We start from the raw sequence: 21,027 nt of genomic DNA, 5'->3' as shown, positions 1-21,027 counted from the left end.
ACAATTTTGAGGACAAGCTTTCGGGGTATGTCCCCTTCTTCAAAGTCTAAGCAGTACTATTACAAATCACAAAGTTTAAGCAGAATGTTAGAAGGGATTGAGAAAAAAAAAAAAAAAAAGGCTACAGATAAGATACATCAAAAGCGAGGGGGGGGGGGGGAGGGGGGGATACTACACTCACACAGAGGGGGTCAAGCTTTAGCTAATAGTCATAAAGCTGTTGGATAATGGTTGAGGAATCCCATGTCCAAATTAAGGCCATTATCTTTTGTGTCAAATAGAATTATCATTCTTAGTTCAAATGTTTTTCTTTCCTGGATGGATTTAAATTTTCCTTTCAGAACTAAAATATTGAGGTCTTCCATATTGTGGCCTGGTTGTGAGAAATAGTGTCCTACAGGTGTGCAGAGGTCATCTTCTTTATGTTCCTTGATGGTATGTCTGTGCAAATTCATCCTTGTTTGCAACCTCTGTCCTGTTTCGCCACATAAGAAGCAGTTAACCAACCTAATCACAAAGGAAACACAGATCAACAGTGATATTTTCTTTCTCTCAAGATGCAAAAAGAGGAATCTCATACCACAAGGCCTGCGGATTAAAAATCCTTGCGTAAATACAATCAACTCTCCTTATGCAGAAGGACTTTGCAGACGCACCAGTGAGAGATTAAGGAATCACCTCATTCACAAACTGTATGGAAAAAGGGTAACTATCAGGATACAAAAGCAGTCTTTGTTTGAAACTCTAACATCATTGGACCCTACCAACATTAACCAAATCAAGAATGAATTGGAAACTTTACAAAGACAAACACAAAACCTTGCCATGAAAGGGAAACAAAAAAAACTTCAGAAGCTGCACCAAGAGCAGACCTTTTGGATACAACCTAAACATAAAAGCAACCCAACATCTATACCTCTTACCATCAGTGACCTGGAATCTAATCGGGAATCCCAAGGGATCCCTTGTGTAAATGCTGACCCGACTGAAAATGTGGATATAACAGAGGAACTTGGAATCATCAACTTGTCAAAGCATAAACTTTCCGAACCAGAATTAACTATCCTCTCCAAAGGCCTTACATTCTGCCCAACCACCAAATTGGATCATTTACAAGTATTGTCAGATATGGAGGATTTCTTCAGGAGACTAAGGCTCAAAGAATATTTTCACAATAATGAAAGGAATCCTAGGACAATGGAGTGCTACACAAAGAAAAAGAACAGCTGCTTCACACCTCCACAAGGACGCAACCCCAAACTGGACACCTATATTGATAGCTTCAGATTGCGAGCTACATCCCTGATATCCACCCAGCAAAAGAAAATTCTGTACAATCTTTCACCACTAGAGCAAAGGGCTATACACGATTTGCGCAATAATCAGGCCATCACCATCAAACCAGCGGACAAAGGGGGAGCAGTTGTTGTGATGGATACAAACAAATACATACAAGAAGGCCAGAGGCAGCTGGAAAATGCCATTTACTATAAAAAACTGAATTATGATCCGACCCAGGACTTTACAAAGCAATTAAAAGGTCTCATTAAAACACTTCCAGCCCACCTACATTCAGAACTTATAAATGCGATTCCGGATCATCCAGAAATCGGGGACTTTTACATGCTGCCCAAAGTCCACAGGCCAGGAAATCCAGGCAGACCCATCATAACAGGTATGTACACACTCACCGAACAAATCTCAGGCTTTGTAGAAAAAATTTTAAAACCGTTAGTCATTAATACTGCTAGTTTCCTGCAAGTCACAACTGACTTTCTGAACAAGATCAACAACATACAGCAATTACCATCTAATACACTTCTAGTGACTATGGATGTAGTATCCCTGTATAGTAATATCCCTCACAAGGATGGATTAGCTGCATGTCACAGATCCTTATCATCCTCACCAAACAACAAATACACTGCTGAGGGTGTTACACAGCTCATTGAATTCATACTTACACACAACTACTTTGCTTTCAATAAAGACATCTATCTTCAATGTATGGGCCCTGCGATGGGAAGTAAAATGGCACCCCAATATGCAAATTTATTTATGGCTGACATGGAGGAACAATTCCTGAACAGCATGGAACAAAAACCATACAGATACTTTCGCTATATTGATGATATTTTCTTCATAAGGACAGAAGGTGAAGAAAATCTAAAACAATTTTACTCATTGATGAACACTTTTCATCCATCAATCAAACTAAAAATGGAATACTCAAACACACACGTCAACTTCCTAGACACCACAGTATACATCAGGGATGATACGCTTCACACCTCAATATACAGGAAACCCACTGACAGATGCAACTACCTCCACAGTTCTAGCTTCCACCCCCAACACACGAAACGTGCCATCATACACAGTCAGGCCATTAGATACCACCGAATATGTTCTGACCCTAGAGACAGAGATACACATCTTGGGACACTAGGAGACGCCTTCCACAAGAAGAGTTACAAGGACAAAACTATCAACACCAGCATAAACACAGCCTTGAGAACCCGAAGGGAAAATCTACTTCAGTACAAAGAGAAAAAAAACAAACAACCGTGTACCTCTAGTAACCACATACAACCCAGCACTAGAAGGGATAAGAAAAATAATCAAAGATTTACAACCCATCATAACAGAGGATGGAACACTGAAAGAAATATTCCAGCAACCCCCAATACTGGCTTTCAGACAACCCCCCAACCTCAGAAATAAACTAATCAGTAGGAAACTTCCTTCTGATTATGATGTCACAAATAATGGAAGCAAACCCTGCAATAAGAAACGCTGCAAGCTGTGCAACCAAATCAATCCATCAAAAAGTGTCAGACACTCAAAAGGAATCTTCAATATTTCCGGATCATACAGCTGCACCTCCAGTAATGTTGTATACCTTATCCAGTGCAGAAAATGCAGCAAAGGATCTTATGTTGGCGAAACAGGACAGAGGTTACAAACAAGGATGAATTTGCACAGACATACCATCAAGGAACATAAAGAAGATGACCTCTGCACACCTGTAGGACACCATTTCTCACAACCAGGCCACAATATGGAAGACCTCAATATTTTAGTTCTGAAAGGAAAATTTAAATCCATCCAGGAAAGAAAAACATTTGAACTAAGAATGATAATTCTATTTGACACAAAAGATAACGGCCTTAATTTGGACATGGGATTCCTCAACCATTATCCGACAGCTTTATGACTATCTATTAGCTAAAGCTTGACCCCCTCTGTGTGAGTGTAGTATTCCCCCCCCCCTCGCTTTTGATGTATCCTATCTGTAGCCCTTTTTTTTTTTTTTTTTTTTCTCAATCCCTTCTAACATTCTGCTTAAACTTTGTGATTTGTAATAGTACTGCTTAGACCTTGAAGAAGGGGACATACCCCGAAAGCTTGTCCTCAAAATTGTATGTTAGTGCAAATAAAAAAAAGTATCACGGACAGTACTCAATTGTTTCTGTCGCAAATGCACTAATACGGCTACAATCACCTCAAGCAAATTGCTGACTGAGAGAAATTACTCCTTATACTCTTTGACAGAGAGCCATTAAGGTGGTATTAAATCCAAAAGCAAGCATTTATTATATTGCAGCTTACCAATTCTTAGATGTGATGTCTGCATTAGCTTTCTTTTTTATGCTTTCTTTTATTTTCATCTGGTGATCTGTCCAGTAATTGTTTTTTTTTTTTTTTTTTCAATCGAACAAGCTTTCCTGCATATGTATTGATTAAGAGTGTTGAAACCAAACCATTTACCACTAACAGGGGTGCTTACAATGATCAGCTTTTATTTATTCATGTAGAACCTTTATCCCAAAAGGAAAAATAGTTTCTGTAACTACAGTGTGAGCTGGAGTTTGGCTTCAGTTTGTTAGTGTATCTAAATCTGCTAATCCATCTAACCTTCCCCTCCCCCCAGATTAACAATGTTGCTGTGCCCCTGAGCTCCTTCATCCAGAGTGGTGGCACTCGAAATCTAGGTTCACACCTATGCAGGTTGCATTTAAGGCGTTTCTGCATTGCGTTGCGTTTTTGCCGCATTTTTTATGCATTTTGCGGGGGGGGGGTTCATTTTTTTTCTTGTTGCTAGGCAGATTTAAAACGCAAAACGCATCAAAAACATGGCAAAAACACAGTAAATGCTTTTTCTGCAGCATTCCCATTGAAGTCCGTTTTTGCTTTAAAAAAAAGTCCCTGACCCTTTTGAAAAAACGCACCGGGTGAAAACACAGAGATGTGAACCTGTCCCATAGGAAATCATGTTAAATGGACTGTACTGCATCTTTGCAAAACGCTGCAGAAAACGCTTAGATGTGAACCTAGGGTAATACAAGAAGTATGTTACATCTAATGATTGGTAAGCTGCAATACATTTTTGGGTTAATATTGCATTAATCTGGTACATGCAGAGTGGCAGTACCTTTTAGAAGGAATAGTTTACCCTATTACCATATATTTGAATAATTAGTGTTACTAAACCCAGGATCCTACATTCACTGTACTGGTCTCCCACAGTACACAGAACATGGAAATGCAATTATTTTAATAAATATAAACTGCTAAATACCTTTTCTCATCTGCAGTATATAGCAGTTTTGTGACTTCGATCAGTGTCCAGCAGAGCACTGGTTAAACCTTGTAGGAGTAGTTTTCTCTAGGAGGATGCAGGACCCCTGACCTCTGTCTGGGCAGTGCTGATTGGCCCTGTGCTGATCACATGCACTCTCCCAAGAAAAAAAAACCCTCTAGCAATACACCACAAATTTAGCTTGTGCAGAGTGTCTCCACACTATGTTTTATCAGGATTAAAGAGGGGGGAACTGGAAGAAGGGGAAGATTAGAGAAGTCAGGATCAAACAACATTTTTACACAATGCAGAGGATTAACCCCTTAGGTTCTACAGTGAGTATAACAAGCATGCTTTACTGCATATACAGACTGATGTTACTGTTGTGGGTTTAGTAGCACTTTAAAATCTTCAGGATCTTCATATTGTGCAGGGACTCAATCCCTGCCAGGCTTGCTGGGCTTTGTTCTTTTCCAGGTTTGGTTCCACTCTGTTTTACTGCCCTGTAGTGAAGAGTATTGATGCTGATGCACAGTCCCAGTCTTATGAGGAGGAAGTTGAGTTTTTTTTAGATCTACCCTGTATTGTGCCTGCAGCACCAGTCTGCCTGAACTAGATTCTTTTGTATAAAAGTATCTTTGGCAGACGGTACGTTGGGGTAACTCTTCAAAGCTAGTCTGGATAACATGACTTAACAAGACTTTAGAATGTATTGCTCACTACTGCTGGTAACCCACATTCAAAAAAGAGTTCTCTTAATCTCTTGGTTTCATGTCCCTATGCGGTCAGATAGGGAAGTACAGCTCACTTCACTTTTTTACAGAGCACTCTTCTGGAGATTCACCTGGATTTTTCGAGCCAAGGGAGAAAATTAACTAAATTTTCTTTGCCAAGCAAGCTCAGCCCAAGGCAGGTTCGCCTCACCCTAGAGTTTCCCATCTCGCTTCTGAAGTTCTTTCATTGTCTTCTGTTAAAACCAACCTGCAAAAGCTTTGGGACAATGTTTGCCTAACCCTTCAGTAAATGTCAGCTTGTCACAGGAAAAGGGCCAAAGAAAATCATGAGGCTATTCAACAGTTTTCTCCAGGAGATGAGGATTAGTTCTTCACTGAGAACAGCAGTCTGAAGAAGCCTTCTGCCTAGGTCACATGATATTGTATCACTTCTTTGCTGGGTTGGCCCAAATTAACCAAGCCACCAACTTAAATTATCTCTGTTGCTCCACATTCATAATTCATTGTATGTTTTCCTGTTAAAACTCAGACCTTAACCTCCCTGGTGGTCTGATTATATCAATATTTTTGAATGTCAAAACTGTACATTGTTTTGCATGGAAATTTGTTTTATATTGTAGGCCTGTAATTCTTAGGAATAACTCGTCTAAATATGTCCAAACAAGAGTCTAGTAAACATCCCAGGTATGATAAAGTTTGAAATACAAAATCATAAATTATAATATATTAAATAATTATTAAAAATAATATAAATTTAATTCAATAATGTAATCACACCAAAAACACTGAAATTGTGCAATATTGTGCAGGGTGCAATATTACTAGCTGCATATTGGTTTAGTAAACATCCGTGTGTGAAAAATTTTGAAACATGGGACTGCACAAAGTCTGACATCACAATCAGGCGCTGCCTGATCTGCACCACAGTCAATAGAGCACAAACTTTGCACATCACTGAGCTCAGTCACAGAATCGTCGCTGTCGTCACTTTCAGTGTCTGATGACAAATTTCCCCACGAATCACTATCACTCAATTCTGCAAGTGATTCTAATTTACTATGGCTGTTTTCTAGTTGGTCTAAAACCGCTTTTGACCTAAAGGGACCCTTTTTGGATGTCATGGACATTCTGACGTTTCCAGGCAGAAAGAACAGTAAAAGTGTAGGCGGGGCACTGGACAAAGCACTAGGGACACAACTGAGGTGAAATGGTTTGATACAGTAATGTAATCCTAACAGATTAAAATATATTGAGTGTATGTCATGTTTTGTTTACCTTTTTGAATCTCTCGCCGGTTCCGCCCCCCCCCCCCGTCCTCCTGCAAAGTGCCGCTCGCAGGGAAGGGAACCCATAAGACGGATGCCGGCATCGGCCGGAAGACATCTGGGGATTGCAGGGACAAGGTAAGTTACACTACAGTGTAATCCCAAGTGTGGCTCGGGGTTACCGCTTTTGGTACTGAAAATTAACCCCGATCCACACTCGGGATTACCGCCAGGGAGGTTAACTGGTTCTCCTGCACGTCTGCACTGTGGGCACAATTATTAGGCAAGTCAGTATTTTTACCAAATCATCTTTTTTTTATGCATATTGTCCAACTCCAAGCTGTATAAACTTGAATGCTTAATGGATTTAAACATATCAGGTGATGTTTAATGAGGGAGGGTATGGCCAAAGAAGATAAACACCCTATATCAAGGTGTGCATAATTATTAGGCAGCATCTTTTCCAGAGGCAAAATGGGCCAAAAAGAGATTTAACAGACTCTGAAAAGTCAACAATTTTAAAAAGTCTTTCAGAGGGATGTAGAACTCTTGAAATTGCTAAGATATTGGAGCGTAATCACACAACCATCTAACGGTTTGTTGCAAATAGTCAGCAGGGTTATAAGAAAAGTGTTCAGAAAAAGACCAAAATTAACTACCAAAGATTTGAGAAGAATCAAACGTGAAGCTACCAGGAACCCATTATCCTCCAGTGCTGTCATATTCCAGAACTGCAACCTACCTGGAGTGCCCAGAAGTACAAGGTGTTCAGTGCTCAGAGACATGGCCAAGGTAAGGTAGGCTGAAACCCAACCACCACTTAACAAGACACTTAAGTTGAAATGTCAAGACTGGGCCAAAGAATATCTGAAGACAGATTTTTCAAAGGTTTTATGGACTGATGAGTGACTCTTGATGAACCAGATGGATGGGCCTACGGCTGGATCCTGAACTTTTCACATTGAATATGCACTCAAAATCGACTCCCAAACCTACTGCCAGTTCTTAGAAGACACTTTCTTCAAGCAGTGATACAGGAAAAATGTTGCATCTTTCAAGAAGACCATCATATTCATGCAGGACAATGAACCATCACATGGATCGCAGTACTCCACTGCAAGGCTAGCCAGTAAAGGCTTTAAAGATGAAATCATAATGACATGGCCCCCTTCCTCACCTGACCTAAACCCTATTGAGAACTTGTGGGCCCTTTTTAAATGGGAGATTTACAGTGAAGGAAACCTTTTCTGAAGAGAGGCTGTGGTTGCTGCTGCACAAAAAGTTGATCGTCAACAGATCAAGAAACTGACAGACTCCATGAAAATAAATGAGATGGGAAAAGGTTTTTATTTTTCATTTAGTTGCATAATAATTCTGCTCACTAATAGTTGCCCAATAATTGTGCACACATAGATATTCTAAGAAAGCCAAAACCTCACTTTTACTTTCTTAAATATTTCAGATTTGAGGTTTATTAACATATTGGATTGACCAAGAGCACTGTAGTTGTTCATTGAAATAATCCTCAAAAATACAACTCGCCTAATAATTGTGCACACAGTATACATCTTCAGGGCCTGTGTCAGTTTATGCAGAGGAGGAGTACGAATTGTGAACATTTTTGAACTCTTGGGTGTCCAGAAAGCAACTCCAGTACCTCTTTCATTGAAAGGGTTACGGTCCAGAGGAACATTACCAGGTTCCTCTTAAAGTTCTTTATTCTGTTATTTAAAAAAAACATAAATCTTCATGTTTAGTGAGTTTTTTTTATTGTACCATTTCCCTATAAACCAAGGGGAACCCCAGCGGAGAGAAACCCTAAGTGTAGGGGGGGGGGTACACAATTTACTGGCTCCAAAACTAACCTGTATTACTGTTCATGTTGTGGCTGAGTCTCTGCTGGATCAGTCTGCTCTTTCGTACTTTGGTCCCGTGCTTGATTTCTCTCCATCTGTGCAGCCACTTCAGAATTCAGAATCTTCGTGAGGACTGTCGCAAACGTGCGCACTAGAGACTGACGCAGTCCGCCAGTTAGTTAATCTCCATTTTCTCCCCTCATTCTCCCTCCCCCCTCACTCTGAAGAGGCACAGTGACAGTGTATGTGTGTTTAAAAAATGTCACAGGAGGGTCATTGGAGCTATAAAGGCCCCCCCAGGGAGCCGGGGCCTTGCTGTCCTAGAGCCTGTGCCATTTCACACCTCGTAAGAGATAAGGCAAGCTTTCCCAAGAGTTGAAAGAGATTCCGACCTAATAAACCCAACTCAGCGTAGGTGACAGAATCACTTCTCAAAATCCATTTCTCCCCTATGTCTCATATCTTGGAATATGAGAGATTTACATAAAAACCGGGCATATCGTCAGATGGACGATAAGCAGGCAAACAGTTTGATGGGTCACTCGCCTTGTCTTGGACACACAGGAAAGCAGAAAAATAGATCTCGTGATCCGTTCAGTGTACACTTTCATAATTCATATCTAAACAATCCTTAGACTTGTCTGCATAATAATCTACCCGCGGGTGGAATGTCACTTGAGCAGATGGAAAGTTATAGGCCAAAATATGAGTTAGGGGAGATTTTTGCTCTAGTTGAGGCATCCACCCATATCTCCACGCCCTAAGCGGGGATTGGTCCTTGACTTCAGAGCCACCCCCTGCTGGGGACTACAAAATAGGCTGTCAGGCCTAAGAGTAGAGGTTGAAGACGTCTCCCATTTTAACATCAATACCACCTGGGGGAAACCCGTGCCCCTTCTGCTCAGAAACTTGATCTGCTTATATCCAAGGCTTAATGGCAAGTACCTTAACCCTTTAACCTCTCTCTGTTATCTCTTTGCTGTGCTGTTATTCTCTGTGCTGTTTGTAGTTGCTGTAATGTTTCATGTATTGTCCCCCCCTCTATTGTACAGCGCTGAGCAAACCCTTTGGCGCTATATAAACTCAATGTAATGTATTGTATATTTGTTTATATATATATATATATATATATATCTTACATCTTTTTTCTGTAAATATTTTTTATTGCACCCATTTGACCTTTTAGTAATAAATCTTTCATTTTGAAAGTGTTGAACTGTTTCTATAGGTCTGTATTGCAATTTACGAATCCCTGCCTCTAAAGAGAACGCTACTGTTTGTTTAACCCTCTGTATATCTGGCCTGTGTTATGACCGTGTTATACAGACGATTATTTCAATCATTATAGTGTTTTAGCTGAGATCGCTGAGTTTCCTCTTTCTCTGACAAAAAGGAGGTGGTGGCAGTGTGAAGGGTTAATTGCGTAATTAACCTGACCCAGTAACAATCGCCCAGGCTGCCAGTACATCGATCTGTGGTCCATTAGCTGGAAAATCGTTGTGCAGGGTACAGCTGGGTGTGGCATTGTTACGCACGTGACATCGCGGTTTTAGATGGGCCAGTCCTTCGGTCACGAGTTTGGTGAGAAGGGCTGGGGTCTGACGCTGCGTTCGTCACATATTGGACGTCGCGATCGTGGGATCATCTCATGTTGGTGGCAGCGATTTTGCAATTGTGACATATTGGCTGGCAGCGTATGTGGGATAGTTGCATGAAGAGTTTCAGTGCAGTGTTAAAAATTGGCTCTGCACTGAAGGATTGTAACCTTTGTGGAAACAGTCCTTAGAAACAAGCCGTGCATATTTTTATTGAGAGAGAGAGATCAACAGCTCCTTTTCCTACTTTCTATTCTATCTTTGCTTGCAATAATGCCTGGTGCAGCAGAATACGAGAAAATGAGCAAAGGTGATTTGAAGGCGGAATGTACCTCACGAGGATTGGACGTCGGTCGCAAAAATCGTGAAGATTTGATTAGTGATCTAGTGGAGTATGATATCCGAGCAGATCAGAACTTGGGGGAACTTTGAACATGAAGGGGTTCCCACATTCCCAGTGGCTCAGAGACGGCCTCGCAGGATGGGCATACAGAGACTGACACTGGAAGATTACCGAATAGTATCGCCACAACACCGCCTGAGCGGGCCAGCACCGGGGTGCCTGTAACCAGCAGAGACTCTCCTCAGATGCAGGAAGCCCTGAAACACCTCATGGAGACAGATCTTGAGGCATACCTGCGGTTCCTTGAACACCAGGCTGACAGAGAAACTGCGGAACGCCAAGCAGCGGCTAACAGAGAAACTGTGGAATGCCAGGCTGACAGAGAGGAACTCCAGAGGGAAGCTGATCTTCGGCACGAACTGGAGATGGCGAGGCTCCAGCCACGACAGAGCCAGAACCTCGGGTCCCTAGAGCACAGGGACGCCTCTCTGGTCGTGGGCGCAGCCAAGTTTCCAGTGATGGAAAAAGATAGTGAGATTGACACGCACTTACTCTCATTTGAAAAAACATGCTGTCAGTACCATGTGTCCCCAACTCAATGGGCTCGGTACCTGACACCAGGGCAACAAGGCAAGGCCCTAGATGCGTATGTTGAATTGCCAGAGGGGCAAGACGATGATTGCGAAGTTTTAAAAGATGCCATCATCCGGAAGTACCAGATGACCCCGGAAGTGTACCGCAAACGGTTCAGGTTCATGCAGAAGGGACCTGGGGACTCTTACATGGATGTGGTGAGTCGCTTACGCACCACATTCCGACAGTGGACTAAGGGACTGAAAGCTGATTCCCACGAGTCTTTGGAAGATCTCATGATCCGAGACCAACTCCTACACATCTGCCCAGCAGACGTCAGGCAGTTTGTCTTAGAAAGAGAACCAGCCTCTGCTAAAGCTGCAGCCGATTTGGCAGATACCTTTGTCCATATGCGAGTGTCTGACAATCGCAAGGCTCCTCCGAACAGCTGGAAAGGGGGGAAATCGCCCCTAGCAACCTCTCCTACACCGATGAGTCAAGTTTCCCCTCCGCCCACACCTGCAGCACTTGGAGCCAAGCCATTCCTGCCTGACAACCGCAGATGTTTCACCTGTGGGAAAGCAGGACATCTCAGGACGCAGTGTCCTGAGCAGAAGCAGACGACATCTGGCCAGCCTGCCAGCAACTCTTCTTCCATGCTGTGCGTTTGCAGGAAGATGCGGGTAACCCCCGCCAACTTGCAGCCAGTCACTGTAGGCAACCGGTCTCTAACTGGTTTCTGGGACACCGGGGCAGAAGTCACCTTGATCCGGCCAGAGGTGATTGAGCAAAGGAACCTCATCCCAGGAAAGTTCCTTAGCCTCACAGGAGTTGGGGGGACCCATTCACGCATACCCTGTGCAAAGGTATTCATTGACTGGGGTGGTGCGGGAAGGGGGATGAGGGAGGTGGGGGTCTCGGATGAAATCCCCACACCTGTTTTGTTGGGTGCTGATCTAGGCACTCTTGTTTCCTATTATGCCCCTGCCAAGAATACCCGGAAGGGCCCCCTGGAACTCTCTGGACATGCCAGGGTACTGTGTGCAGATATTGGGGTAATGTCTGGGCAAACTGTGGATGGACAGAGGGAGGGAGCTGGGAATGGAGTGGGGCTACAGGATTCTTCATTAGCTGGAGAACGGGAAGAAATCCCCTTGCCTAGGGAGGTATCGAACTCATGTGTCATGGATCAAACGTAACTGTTGATAATGATGACGATGACACTGTTTTTGGTAATGTCAGTAATGTTGATGAGAATGTGGGTAATGCTAACAATGATTATGATGTTCTTGGTGAAACAAATGATGCATTTTCAGTGTTGGGGGTCACCCACAGTGCTGCGAAGGGGGCAGAGGTACAATCTCTTGGGGGCTGAGCAAAGGGATGGTCTGGATAGGCCTGTTCATTGCCTAGGCCCAAAAGATCGTGCCTTGATAAGTGCCCAGCCGTTGGTCTTGCATGGTACTGGGCAGCCGGCTGGGACTTGTAGTTCCACTCATAAGGCAGCACTGAAAAGTGATTCACAAAGGAACTGCAGAGGTCAGCTAGCTGAGGGCTTCCCTGCTGAGGAGGGTAAACAGCTGGCTGGGCTTTGTAGTCTCACATGCCGGCCAGGACTGGAAAGCCATTCACACAGGGATTTCAGCCTCTGGCTAGCTGTGAACTTTCCTGCTGGGAAGAATAAACCCAGGCCTGACAGGAAGAATGGCCTATCCGCAGGGGGCTGGAAGCCTGAAAGCATGTCATCTGATCTGACCTGTCACGGTGTATCACCAGGCAGACAAATGTGTCCTAGGCAGGGACAGCACACTTGGATTGGGAGTGCAAGGGGCCTTATTGGGGTTGATGCTCAGATTTTAGAGAGAGGGCTGCGGTCCTCAGCCCCAATCACCTTTCCTTGCCACTCAGGTCCCATAGCTGCTGGCAATGCCTCTGATGGATGGTGTCTGGATTCAGGAGGTGCAGGCTGAATGGGCCGAAGAGACCGAGAGAATGGCGCAGTCAGGAATCCAGGGGTCAGCTAGTGTCAGGAATGGACTTGCCAATAATGGTGGGACTCACCTGCCTTGTGGGCTGCAGTACCAGGGCTGGCCAGCGGGTGCTCTCAGCAATCAGAGACTCAACCCTGCAGTCAGCCAAAACACCTGAGGCTGATTGCAGGTGTATTTAAGGGATGGCCAGACCTGCAGTCTGTGCCTTGGTGTGTGTTTTTCCATGGGCCCCTGTATCTTGTTACCTGCATTCCTGTTCCTGTTCGACTGATTTGTTGCCTACCCTGCTTGATCCTGACCTCTGCTGACTTCTCCTGTTTGATCCCTGGCTTGTGACCCCGACCATTCTCTGCCTGACCCCCTGTACCTACCTGCCCGTTAGTTGCTGTACCCGGCTCGTGACCTGACTACTCTCTGCCTGCTCCTCCTGTTCCTACCTGCCGATTGTTATTGACCCGGCCTGCTTGACTACGCTTGCATTGTATGTATTGTTATCTGTGGGTGGTTTGGTTTGGTTTGTTTGCACTGTGTTTATGTTTTAGTATTGCACTGCGTTTTGTATTGTTAGTATTAATAAATTATATTGTTTATAACATATCTGAAGCCTGCGTTTCCCTGCGTCAGTTCACATACCTCTGGGCATACCTGGAGCCCTGACAGCCAGAGTCTGGGCATCCCCGGTAGTCTCGGTCCTCAAACAGGATCAGATGACCAGGCTTTTTGAGGACCTTGGAGAACTGAGCGCCAGCCCTGTGGTTGTGGCCTATTCCATGCCCAGGAGCCATGAGGCAATGGAGCATCCGGAAGGGGCCTGCTGTCTAACTATCATGGACCTGAGCAGAGGGTATGGGCCACCATCTCCAACCCAGGAGGCTCAGGACGAGTCAGCCTTTACTACCCCATGTGGCTTGCCTGAATTCACGGGAAAGCTAGTTGGGATTGAGAACGCACCAACCGCTTCTCCAGGGGTCAGAAATGACCTGCCATGCGGAGTGGAACTGGGTGCAGTTGCCCACTTTATGGGACTTTCGGTGTTAGGCCCTGTCTGGGAAGAGCAACTCGGGCCCCTGTCACTAGTCAGGAACAGCCTGCCCGCGCCTAGTCTGACAGTCGAGAAGGGTAACTGTCAGAGGGGCATGTCGGTGGCCCAGCTTTGGGAACCACCAATAGGAAGTGACCCCCAGAGGTCTGGGCATGGACAGACTGAGGCAGTTGTGGCCCGGCCTGCTCCCCAGGCCAAAAAACAGGTTACGTCAGTCGTGGGTGCAGCTGGCTACGATAAGACGCCTAGGTGCAACTATCATGGCTCAACTGGACCTGTGACTGACCTAGCAGACAGGAAACTGGAGGAACTGGTGTCCTGGCTGCTAGCAGGTAAAGAGGACTGTTCATCTTGGATGAAGGTACCTATGGACACATCTGGGAGACGAGTTCCAGAATTCGCCTGTCCGGTTCCGGTGCACACAGGCGCCACTACCTTCAGGCCAGATGTAGTCCTAGGCCTGAGGAAGAAGGTGGGAGAGGGAAATCTCTACCTCGACAAGAAGCTACATATTAATATGTTAGGTGACACCCCTGAGCCGAAGTGTTTTGTGAACGGGTGGGCACCCCGGCAGTCACCACGGTATTCAGATAGCCACAGCCGACTGGTGCCCACCTGTGACCACTCACTTGGTCGGCACAGCAGTGTTGCCGGGGAGAAAAGCTTCCTTTTCAGACGGAACTTGGACCTCCCGCAGTGCAGCGGTACCAGGTCGACCCAAGGTGAACCTCTGGGCAGAGGTCGGTTGCATCAAGAGGGAAATTATAGTTCCCTCCTATGCAACCACCTGAGGGGAAGGTGTCGCAAACATGCGCACCAGAGACTGACGCAGTCCGCCATTTTGTTAAGAATCTCCATTTTCTCCCCTCATTCTCCCTCCCCCCTCACTCTGAAGAGGCACAGTGACAGTGTATGTGTGTGTTAAAAAATGTCACAGGAGGGTCATAGGAGCTTTAAAGGCCCCCCCCCCCCCCCAGGGAGCCAGGGCCTAGCTGTCCTAGAGCCTGTGCCATCTCACACCTTGGAAGAGATAAGGCAAGCTTTCCCAAGAGTTGACAGAGATTCCGACCTAATAAATCCAACTCAGCGTAGGTGACAGAATCAGATAACACTTCTCAAAATCCATTTCTCCCCTATGTCTCATATCTTGGAATATGAGAAACTTACATAAAAACCGGACATATCGTCAAATGGACGATGAGCAGGCGAACAGTTTGATGGGTCACTCATCTCGGGGACACAGGAAAGCAGAAAAATAGATCTCGTGAACCGTTCAGTGTACACTTTCATAATTCATATCTAAATACATCCAAGGCCTAATGGCAAGTACCTTAACCCTTTAACCTCTCTCTGTTATCTCTTTGCTGTGCTGTTATTCTCTGTATGTTTATATATATATCGTAGTTACATCTATTTTCTGTAAATATTTGTTATTGCACTCGTTTGACCTTTTAGTAATAAATCTTTCTTTCTGAAAGTGTTGAACTGTTTCTATAGGTCTGTATTGCAATTTACGAATCCCTGCCTCTAAAGAGAACGCTACTGTTTGTTTAACCCTCTGTATATCTGGCCTGTGTTATGACCGTGTTATACAGATGATTATTTCAATCATTATAGTGTTTTAGCTGAGATTGCCGAGTTTCCTCTTTCTCTGACAAAAAGGAGGTGGTGGCAGTGTGAAGGGTTAATTGCGTAATTAACCTGATCCAGTAACAATCGCTCAGGCTGCTGGTACATCGATCTGTGGTCCATTAGCTGGAAAATCGTTGTGCAGGGTGCAGCTGGGTGTGGCATTGTTACGCACGTTACATTGCGGTTTTAGATGGGCTAGTCCTTTGGTCATGAGTTTGGTGAGAAGGACTGGGGTCTGACTCTGCGTTCGTCACATATTGGACGTTGCGATCGTGGGATCGTCGCATGTTGGTGGCAGCGATCTTGCGATCGTGACAAGAACTATACTGCTGGACACTTCCTCTGTTGTCTTGTCCAGAAAAGCTCAATGCATTTGGAAGTTGCCTTATCAAAGACCTCTGTAAGCAACTGTTCCCAGGCTTTGCAGATCTAATAACTTTTAATGATGACCTGCCTTTTTTGCAATGGTCTTTGTTAAACTTTACCAAACAGTGCCGTGCAATACTTCTGTGGTGATTTTCAACACGGCAGGAAGTCGCATGAATATCTATGAGAATATATTGACTTTTTGAAGAGAAATTTGCACATTTTATAAGGATTTGAATTATCATGTGGGAGTGATATATTGCAAGATGATTACGTTGTATATGTGATATTTTGCATAGTGGCTATTCTATGCACTTTTAAAAGAAGTTATGTGGGAGTTTAATTATGTCAGATGATTACATTGCATATGTGATATTTAGAGGTAAGGAGGTAAGTGAGCGCTAAAATGGCTAGCTGCTGAAACACCAAAAAGGTACCGAAAAACCTTCCAAAGTAACAATATAAATAAGGGTGCAGCGCTAAATATAAATATCACACAACTGATGATTATAAATATATGAAAAGTGCCAATGCAATATTCACATAAATAAATAAATAAATAAATTAAAATTTCACAGTGTCAAATAGAATATAAAGTGACTGATGGTGTGCAAAAAGTGGTATTAAATCTATAATAATAATAAGTCCATAAAGTGATTAAGTGATGACACTATACTCTGTCACTGTACAGTGACCACTGGTGCTGAATAAAGTGCCAATAGTGACAAATGAATGTCCATAAGGTGATATATGGAAGATCTAATATTGATCTCAAATGCTGGTGATCGATATCATCTATCCAATGATATGGTGATGTGCCAGGTAATGTAAGAATTGCGCACTCACCAGATGCACAATCAAATCATGCATTTAAAGATATACACTATCAGTAGGCAGCTGGAGGTCCCTTTAAGGATATGTGTGGTCTGGTCTGGAGTTCCCTCTCTGCTTCCAGCAATACCTCTGCTTTCAGCAATACCTCTGCTGTCCTCTTTATGCAGCTCTTGTAACTTGAGTTCTTGTTCTAAAATCAAGGGATCTCATGGACTGCAGAACTTCAATACAACCCATGTACTGGGGCCTCTGCTGCCTGTTTACATTGCAGATAGCAGATCTCCAGTGCACTGACCATGCATTCCCATAGGGTTCTATGGGGTCTGGTCCCAAGTGTCTCCTGCCTTGGCAGTTGACCTTGTTTAGCCTAGATTAGCTATATTAGAAAGTGAGCTTATCCTTTGGGCTCCATTTATGTTACGGTTACGGTAAATGGAGCCCAAAGGATAAGCTCACTTTCTAATATAGCTAATCTAGGCTAAAGAAGGTTAACTGCCAAGACAGGAGACACGTGGGACCAGACCCCATAGAACCCTATGGGAATGCATGGTCATTGCACTGGAGATCTGCTATCTGCAATGTAAACAGCAGTCCATGAGATCCCTTGATTTTGGAACAAGAACTCAAGTTACAAGAGCTGTATAAAGAGGACAGCAGAGGTATTGCTGAAAGCAGAGGAAGCAGAGAGGGAACTCCAGACCAGACTACACATATCCTTAAAGGGACCTCCAGCTGACTACTGAGAGTGTATATCTTTAAATGTATGATTTGATTGCACATCTGGTGAGTGCACAATTCTTACATTACCTGGCACATCACCATATCATTGGATAGATGATATCGATCACCAGCATTTGAGATCAATATTGGATCTTCCATATATCACCTTATGGACATTCATTTGTCACTATTGGCACTTTATTCAGCACCAGTGGTCACTGTACAGTGACAGAGTATAGTGTCATCACTTAATCACTTTATGGACTTATTATTATAGATTAATTAATACCACTTTTTGCACACCATCAGTCACTTTATATTCTATTTGACACACTGATATTTTTATTCATTTATTTATTATTTTATATGTGAATATTGCATTGGTACTTTTCATATATTTATAATCATCAGTTGTGTGATATTTATATTTAGAGCTGCACCCTTATTTATATTGTTCATATGTGATATTTGCACACGCACTTTATTATAAGGATTGCACATATGTTATGCACTATATAAATTTGCAGCACTGTTTATAGTACAGAAGTATTTTGCGGCACTGTTTGGTAAAGTTTATCTATATATGTGGGAACACATTTAGTGTCAGCAGCAGCATTATATAAGAGGAGGGACCATTTATATAATTGCGTTGAAGTATTTTGCAGATATTAATGATCTTTGTTATCCACCTTCCCTGACCTGTAGCTTGTTTGACCATGAGCTTGCCTGTCTATTTTGTACCACGCTTCATCACCAGTTGCCTCTTCAAATGTAGCTGACTGGGACACAACCTGGGAGCCATCTACAGAAAAGTCCATCATCCCTTGCGGGATGTATTGGTAAACACCATGCAGTTTTTTTTAGACCCTGCCCTTTGGCCCTCTTTAGGGCCTACATTGTAGTGGCACAGGGTCCAAGGATAAGCTTGTACATTTAAAATCTACATAACTAGCTCTGTTTACTATCATTGCACAATATAGGAATTGCATATAAATAAAAAAAAGTATAAAACAAAAGTATAAGCAGAATGATAAGTATTCAAATGTCATATGTTTGTATATTTACGAAGCGTGTTCTAGGATTACATAATATACATCCAAGAAAGTGCATTAAAAAATTAGTTTTTTTCCATATTAAAAGACTTGATTTGATTTGATATTATCACATTGTATGACAGTTATGGAAAATAGTATTGAAAAGAGCAGCTGCAAAATGTCATCTCCATGCTTTGGGACTCATTCATTTCAGCTTCACAACTTATCTAAAAAAACAAAAAAGTAAGGGCAGCTCTTCTCAACTTCCTAGCTTCAGAACCGGAGCCTTGCATTCTCTACTAGGTGCTATGCTGGAAAAAATGTATTGCAATCAACAGCTTAGCTCACGGAAAAAAAATGTTGCAAATGCAGAAAAGCACTGTTTTAATTATATATTATAAATGCTAAACACTGCCATCCCTCAGCTATTTTCATTGAGTGAAAAAGAAATGTCTCTTAAAGTGTAATCCCTGTGTGTACATTTTTGTCTTAATTAAATAGTAAGTAAATGTGCACCTCCTTGACTGTTCGTAATTGTTTTTCAGGTCACTGCTTGGAACTTGATGCATCATTGGATATGGCTGCCAAGCCCTACAAAGTTGATCCCATTATAAATATTTGCAGATTTCTTTTAGGGTAAGTTAAATTATTTTTTTTACTTTAATTTTCAACTATATTCATTTTGTAAGTGACGGTTTTTATTATACATGTATTGCTACATTTGTGTGGGCATAAATAGTTTAATAGTTTATGAAATACAGTCATGTAAGTATTTCTATCAGTTTAGAAAAGTACTAACACATCAGTTTTCTGGTCATCTGCATTGCCTTCACACTGTTTGTCACTATTGATTAGGATTGCGATAAAAGAGGTCAGCTAGTGTTGCAGAGAGCCGAAAACTTCTGACAGACGGCATCCATCTGTGTGCTAAAGTGCTTGAGCGTAAACAATTATAAACAACAAATATATTAAGTAACCCTGATAGACTTATTGTGTGTGCGTATTAAAGTAATATGGTTGTAATCATTTTGCACAACACTATTATTTTGACTTGTAAGGTATTCTAAGGGTGTTGTACCAAAATATATAGTGGAAAATATTCTAACTGGAGAATTGGATACAATCTGTCTTTCATAAATTTACCCAAACTGACATGATAACTTTTTATGAGTAGCGTTTAAAATTTTAATCTGGAAGTGATTTCATATTTGGATTTTACAAACCATTTGATATTTCTCCCCCATAGGAGCTTGATACAGACATTGAGAATAACAAATTCTTCACAAAGGGTAGTTGCAAATGGAGCATAATCAAAATGGGCTGCTGTTGACAATGATGTAATATAACGATTACTCTTTAATAAGGATGTGGGGTATGTAACTGAAAGTAGTGTGTCATAATTTTCTGTGACACACATTGTTAAAGGAAATCTGCAAAGAGAGAAGCACAAATGTTGCCATTGTGGACCTCTCCTTGCTGGTTGCCATGCTCAACACTAACAGACCCTTTGTTACTCTTAGGAATGGTTTAAGAGAAATTTCTGATTTTGGCACTGTTGCAGTGTTGGGTGGCATTAGATTACTGGTTTCACATGTTGCTTGGAATTGACATTAAACTCCTTCAGCTCCAACCTGGCGATGCTATATATGAAAGTTTTTGGCAGTACTGGTTGCCGTTTTAAACAAGCTGCTAGCAATTTTCAAGCTTTCAGTATTTTCTTTCTTTTTTTTTTTTTTTTTTTTTTAACTGAAAAGCAGAAACAGTTTCCTTTTTGGTTCTTTTTTTCTCATAGGTACCTGTTGATTTATACAGTTGTTGCACATACTGATATAGGTTTGCTTTTGGTATGCTGCGAAGATACTTATGATATATATTTATTTCTTTTTATAGGTATGAGTGGTTTAAAAATACATGGGACAGCATGTGGTTGCCCCAGTTGGACTCATCTGAGCTACATTCTCTAGGATTGTTATTTCCAGTGGCATCTCTGTTTCTTTTCATGTTTGGAACTGGAGTAGCATACTGGAGTGGGGCATTTTTTAAATCCATAATTGGAATATTGGCAGCAATATGGAGAACGATTAAAAGGTGTGTCAAAAATACCATATCCATTACAATTATGAATATCATTTTAATAATGGAAGCTGTCTCATTTTGCAGTAAATTACTTTTTTGGTATGCCTCCACAGAAAATGAAAAAAACACGTAAGTATTGGTTTGACCACTAGTGAATAAATCTCTTATTTTTGTGTTATTAGTCATGGAAATGTGACATGTACATACCTTTTTGTTTTAAAGTGGTTTTGCCTTTTTTTGCACGGGTTTAGGCAAGGGCTTTTTGGCTTATTTTGCTGAGCCCCCCCACACAAACACATCAGAGCCAATCTGCTTACACTTTTGCATTGCTCCCCAAACCTTTAAAGTGGTTCTAAAGGCTTTTTACCTTAATGCATTCTCTGT

At 42.4% G+C, this 21,027-nt stretch overlaps 1 protein-coding gene across 1 annotated transcript in view; it reads left to right on the top strand.

Moving 5' to 3' along the window:
* Nucleotides 1–21,027, top strand: part of PGAP1 (post-GPI attachment to proteins inositol deacylase 1) — a 446,717-nt gene that overhangs the window by 407,953 nt on the left and 17,737 nt on the right. Inside the window, exons 21-22 of the mRNA XM_089692689.1 lie at nt 19,113–19,203; nt 20,458–20,655. Of these exons, the coding sequence (XP_089548815.1) occupies nt 19,113–19,203; nt 20,458–20,655 (289 nt within the window). The remainder of the gene's footprint in view (nt 1–19,112; nt 19,204–20,457; nt 20,656–21,027) is intronic.

Source organism: Staurois parvus, unplaced genomic scaffold (assembly GCF_062004578.1).
Source record: "Staurois parvus isolate SC_StPar_1 unplaced genomic scaffold, SC_StPar_1.0 ptg000601l, whole genome shotgun sequence".
In the NCBI taxonomy this organism is placed as follows: domain Eukaryota; kingdom Metazoa; phylum Chordata; class Amphibia; order Anura; family Ranidae; genus Staurois; species Staurois parvus.
This window is presented reverse-complemented; position numbering and strand designations above follow the sequence as displayed.